The sequence below is a fragment of the Merops nubicus genome, unplaced genomic scaffold, assembly GCF_000691845.1.
Source record: "Merops nubicus isolate BGI_N331 unplaced genomic scaffold, ASM69184v1 scaffold32697, whole genome shotgun sequence".
Taxonomy (NCBI): domain Eukaryota; kingdom Metazoa; phylum Chordata; class Aves; order Coraciiformes; family Meropidae; genus Merops; species Merops nubicus.
Window position 1 is genome coordinate 14,567 of NW_008620325.1, and position 5,705 is coordinate 20,271.

Genomic DNA, 5,705 nt, shown 5'->3' on the forward strand with positions numbered 1-5,705 from the left:
ACGACATCTCAACAGCTTGGAAACCCCTCCAGGGATGGGGACTCCACCACTGCCCTGGGCAGCACCTGTACAACCCACAAGGGCAAGAAACTGTTCCTCAGCTCCAACCTCAATCTCCCCTGGGGCAGCTTGATGCTGTTTCCTCTTGTCCTGTCACTTGTCCCTTGGGAGAAGAGCCTGACCCCCACCTGGCTCCAGCCTCCTGTCAGGAGCTGTGCAGAGCCAGAAGGTCTCCCCTGAGCCTCCTTTGCTCCAGGCTCAGCACCCCCAGCTCCCTCAGCTGCTCCTCCCCACACTTGGGCTCTAGACCCTTCCCCAGCAGGTTACCTCCTGGTCTTATTGCATCTCTGCAGGGCAGGCACATGGAAGCCATGCTGGACCCAGCCCCACCCCACCTGGGCTATTCCTACCTCTCCTTGCCCTCACCCAGCACCACAGCAGGGCTGCCAGCAGACACACGGGTGCTGCAATATCAGCAGTGCCTGAAGCTACGGGCCCTCTGTCCAGATCTGGGGCTCTCCCCAGTGCCAGGGGGAGGTGGCAGGGTGTGGTGCCCAGGAGCCAGCCCAGCCCAGCCCCTACGTACTGCAGCTTTCCTCGGGCCGGCTCGCGGCTTAGGCACCGGTTTGGAAGATTTCGTTTCGATGGTTTCTCCTGCTCCAGCACCCAGAGGTTTTGCTCTCTGGGCTTGCAGGGCCAGCTGGTAGGCGACCTCGAACGCCTGCCCCAACGTCAGGATGATCTCGTACGTCAGGTTCTTTGGAGAGAAGGCAGAAAACAGGAGGCTGTTAGGTGCCTGGGAGAGTCCAGCAGCTCGCTCTGGAGACACAGACCTCGGCAGAGCCCATCACCGGGTCACATCCTGATGTATCCCTGAGCTCCTGCCCTGTGGGGAAGCCAGCACAGAGCTCCCTCCACAGCCCTGGCTGGTGGGATCAGCTACAGACCCACAAGAATCAGAGTTTAGCAGTGTTTTGTGTTGTAAAGAGAAAATGCCAAAACATCCTGTACACCCAATTTTGCTCGAGAATAAAAGCAAGTTCTGCTTCCACTCTCTTGATGGATTAAAAGGTTGTTAAATCAGCCTATTCTGCTCAAAACAACTGAGAGTGTGTTAGGGTTTTGCTCACAGCCTATTTCCCCCAGGAGGGAAAAGCTCCTGCCCTGCTCTATTCAGCACTGGAGGCTGCAGTAATGAAGCCAGACAAATATTCTCTTTGTCAACAGAGCTCCAAAGTAGAAACATTTTGAGCCACGACTCTGAAATAAGTGATTTAGGGTAGAAACTGGTGAAAAACCCATAGAATGGACCAGATCCCAGTCTACACCTTGTCAGTAAAGCCGAGGGATGAAACAAGGGGACTGGAAAGGACTGGGAGCACTGGGAGACGAGACACTACAGCCCACTCACCACATCTACGGTGCTGAAGACGTGGCAGTAGTGGTGGCTGGTCTGCAGGTCCTTGGTGATGTAGGCAAAGGTGCAGAGATCCTCGGGGTCCTGAGCGGCGCAGGAGATGTTCCGGATCTCGTGCTCAGCAATGACATTCTGCCAGGGCCAACCACAAGCACCCGTCACCCTTCTGGGGATGGCAAATGCACCCGGCAATCCGTGGTCGTGGCAAGTGTGTGCTGGGGCAGTGAGCAAACCAGGTACTGGCAGGGAGGGGGAGTCTCCCAGTCAGACCAGTTCTAGCTCCCTCCCATGGCAGGAATCAACAGCAGCATGGTCCACAGCAGCCAGTCTGCCAAGCCTTTGGCATCCAGGTAACCATCACCACCGTGGTGCTCACCCATAGCCCTGGCAGCTCCTCAGGACCTGCTATGGCTTCTGGAGCCACTCAACATGACCTGCAGCCCCCCAGGCAGACAGGAGTGCAGGACTTGCCCCTCCAGACATCAACTCCAAGGCACCAGAAGCTCACCTTGTTCGAGGCATCGATGAACTTCACCCCCTTGTAGGTGATGGACAGTATTATGGTGGGGATCTTCTTCATATGCTCCGTGGATTTCTTCAGAAACAAGAACATTTGAGTGACTGTGAATAAATGCTCCATCCTTCACCACTGCCCCAGCCCACCACAGGGACCCCCAGGCCTCTGCACACAAAGTGGTCATGGACCAGGAGGAGGAAAGCCTGTTCCTGGTGGAAGCAGAGGGACCTGAAGCAAACCCAGCACCCCTTTCCCCAGTGAGAACATCCACTCTCCCACTGCACAGACCTTCCAGCTATGGGGAGCAGTGCTGGGCAGGGGCACGTCACCAGTGCCAGCAGCACAGGAGGGCTGGGCCCCTGCTCTGCACAGGGGCAGCCTGCAGGGTTTGGGGAAGCTCAGCTCCACCGAGATCCCCCAGTGCCCTCTCCACATCACCCACCACGGGCTGTGAGTGAATCCCCCCATCCCCATGGCCCCCATACCCTCATCTTGGCACAGGCGTCCTGCGTCGACTCCGTCCCTCGGAGGTCTTTGATCAGCATGGAGCCCAAGTACTGTTTGGAAGATGGAGAGATGTTAAAAGCTTCAGGCAGGAAACTCTGACAACCCCAAAGCGATGCCACGGTCCTGATGTGAACAGGTCACCCGGGGAGGGAGAGGACATGTGACAAGGCACCAGCCTGACCCCAGAGCCTCACCACCCCTCCATCCTCATCACCCCCACAAGCCAAAAGCCACTTACGTTGGCCTCGTACCCGCAGGACTCGAAGATGAGCTTCTCTGGCTGGTGCTGCCAGTTCTGGACTGGGGCGTAGGGGGCAGCCAGGCTGGGGGGGCGCAGGGTCAGCTTTGACTCCCGACGGTCCTCCTGGAAGGGAAGAAACATGGATATGAGGCCAAAACAGGGCCAACCTGTGCTGAAATCCAGAGCCTAGGGGGTCTCTTCGGGTTGATGCGATTGAGGTTCACGACGGCCAAACCCCCCAGGGGCTGGGAGGAGGCAGCACCCTGCAGGTGAAGGTGCCAGCACTGATCCAAGTGTGAGACTCAGCAATAAAGCTGCTGGCTCTGACAGCTGAGGGAAGCTGTGCCCAGCCAGAGCTGCTCAGAGGGGCCCCAGGACACCCAAAAGCAGCCACTGACCTGTGCTTTGTAGCGCTCAGCTCTGGAGAAGGGAGTGCCCTCAGTGCCACGGTCGTGTTGCCTCTTGCTGGTGTCCCCTGTGGGCAGCAGCAGGTCAGCAGATCTGCCCGTGCAGGACTCGCTCTGGCTCAGGGGAGATGACGTCTGGGACATCAAGTCCTGGCACTGAAACAGGGAGACACCACCAAGGGTCCTGGTCAGCTCCTGCTCTGCAGGCTCCTGCCATGGTGGCACCAACCACCCCGTTTATTTTCCACACGACACCCCTGGAGTTGCTCCAGGATGGTTTCAGGCAGGTGTGGAGCCCCTTCTGCAGAGCACACCTTCACTGGGAACTCACCCCAGGAGGGCAGGAGACACGCTGAGCTGCTGCAGGGGGTTCTAGAGGAACAAGCTCCTCTAGAGCACTAGGCAAAGCCCTCGAAGCCACTGCTGATCAGCCACCCCAGGAGAAAAGCCCTGGGGAGCCCAGCGAGGGCTGAGCCCAGATGCTGACAGCCTGGCTCTTCCTGCAGGCAAGGTTTGCTGCCTGGAGGTGCCAAGTGGGCTGGCAGACCAGGCTGGGGGCTCGCAGCTGCCGTGCACATCACTCCTATTCCACCAACTTGCTTCATTTGCCACTGACATTCTTCCCCCTCTGCTGGAGCCAGGGCTGGAGCACACCAGCTGCAGCACCAGGAAATGCTGCAAATGGCCCATTCTCTTCCACAGCCTCCCTGGCCAGCATAGCAAGCAGCTGATGCTGCACCAAAGGGCCCCTCTCCCTCCCCTGCCTTCAGTCTCATCATCTCAAGAGGATGTTTTGGAGAAGCAGCTGTCTGCTGCCCATTCTGGTGTCTGCAGAGGGGGTGGTGAAGGTACAGGTTTGAATGTGGCACCCTCCTGATACAGTACCAGCATGAACTCTCCCTTTTTTTAATGCCTGAACCCTAGTTCCTAAAAAACCCACTGTGAGCAAGCAGGTCACTGCAGCCCAGCTCGCTTCAGCTAAGAGATTTTTACTGAAAATCCTCAGGAATCCAAGGTGAGAGGGAAGAGCTCTGCAGCAGGGCAAGGCCCAGATGTTTGGGATGGGGAAACTCCAGTCACTCCCAATTGCTGCTCCAGGGAGCTGGTTTGCAAACACTGGGGGGAAGTAGCGGCACACCAGAGCTCACAGGTTAGCTGCAAACTCAACCAGCTCTGCCAAAAACTCCACTCTCCACTGTCGAGTCTCAGGAAGAACAATGAAGTTAAGGGCTACCCCCAGCCAGCCCTGACAGCCAAGGGCCTGACATCCAAAGGTAATTTTTCACACTCCAAAAAAATCACCATCCACAAATCACCTCAAGTGCTGTTTGGCAGCGGGAGCTCTGGAGAAGCCCAGCAGGGAGAGGATCCCAAGGGGAAGAGCTGAAGGAGCTGCCTGATGTTTCCCATGGGGCAGGCATCTAGAATTTGAGCTGCCAGGGCTGAGTATTATCTTCCCTGACTCGTTTCAACAGGAGGGTCGTGCCTGTGTGGGTAAGTGCTGCTTGGGTTGCTGGAGCTGCTAAGGTGAAAAGCTGAATGGATACAACTGGCCATGTCAATATTTCTGTTGCCACTCTTCAGCTTTGCTTTGCACAGGGAAGATGGAGTCTGACCCACAAAGAAGCAAACTAAGTGTTGGTCAGCTCATCCACAGCTAGGGCATGTCTCTCATAGAATCAGAGAATCATTTTGGTTGGAAGAGACCTTTAAGATCATCAAGTCCAACCCTTCCCCCAGCACTGCCAGGTCCCCACTGCCCCGTGTCCCTCACCCCACATCTCCACGGCTTGGAAACCCCTCCAGGGGTGGGGACTCCACCACTGCCCTGGGCAGCCTGGCACAGGGCTTTAGTCACCTTTTGTCCAAACAAATGGTGACATTTGCTGTTGTGGGGCCCAGCCAGAGCAGAATTTGTACAGCACAACATCAGCTTTGTGATTTGTTTTGACTCTGCCCCAGTGCTCCTGGTGCTCTGGCCGAGTCAGAGCCAGCCTGGCTGTCACATTTCCCAAGTTCTGCTTGACCACGCTGGGAGTGGGAGTACTGGGCTCTGCATCCTCTCCAGCAGCAGCCAAGGTGTGTCCATGGGAACTGTTTAACACAAAACACTCCCTCCTCCGCACAGCCAGATGTGCAGTTGCCTTAATCCTTCAAGAACTTTCTTCCCAAACCACCAAGTAGCTGAGAACCAGGAGTAACCCAAGGTTCCAGGTCACACTGACTTGTTTTAATGAGAAACAAGCCACTTAGGTTTTGTCCTTTCCTTTTCTTAAAAAGCAACGCAATCTTCAAAGATTATTTATGCTTATTACTCTATGCTTATTACTCTCAATATTTACCTTCAAAGGAATTCTCACTTAAATATTGACATCGGAGGGGATTTTTTTCCCTTTTTAATTGATTTTGCCAGGCAGAAATTCCCATGCATGAGCTGAGCCTGGAACCCAGCCCTCAGCATGCATCCTCTCCAGAGCACTGCACCCCCAGAGGTGACAGCTGCTAGGCAGGAAGGAGACAATGCCTCCTGACAGAGCTGGGTTTAGCTGTTTGAGAGGAAAGGAGGATAGGGAGGGAGAGCCAGGGCAGAAGGAAGGACCCCGGGGTGGCAGCCAG

General features: G+C 56.0%; 1 protein-coding gene across 1 annotated transcript in view; it reads right to left on the minus strand.

Annotated features, from left to right (window-relative positions):
- LOC103776564 (ankyrin repeat and SAM domain-containing protein 1A-like) overlaps positions 1–5,705 on the minus strand; it is a gene marked incomplete at its 5' end in the record, with an annotated part of 7,732 nt that overhangs the window by 1,113 nt on the left and 914 nt on the right. Inside the window, 6 exons of the mRNA XM_008944076.1 lie at positions 583–757; positions 1,412–1,549; positions 1,926–2,012; positions 2,420–2,491; positions 2,680–2,805; positions 3,081–3,310. Of these exons, the coding sequence (XP_008942324.1) occupies positions 583–757; positions 1,412–1,549; positions 1,926–2,012; positions 2,420–2,491; positions 2,680–2,805; positions 3,081–3,310 (828 nt within the window). The remainder of the gene's footprint in view (positions 1–582; positions 758–1,411; positions 1,550–1,925; positions 2,013–2,419; positions 2,492–2,679; positions 2,806–3,080; positions 3,311–5,705) is intronic.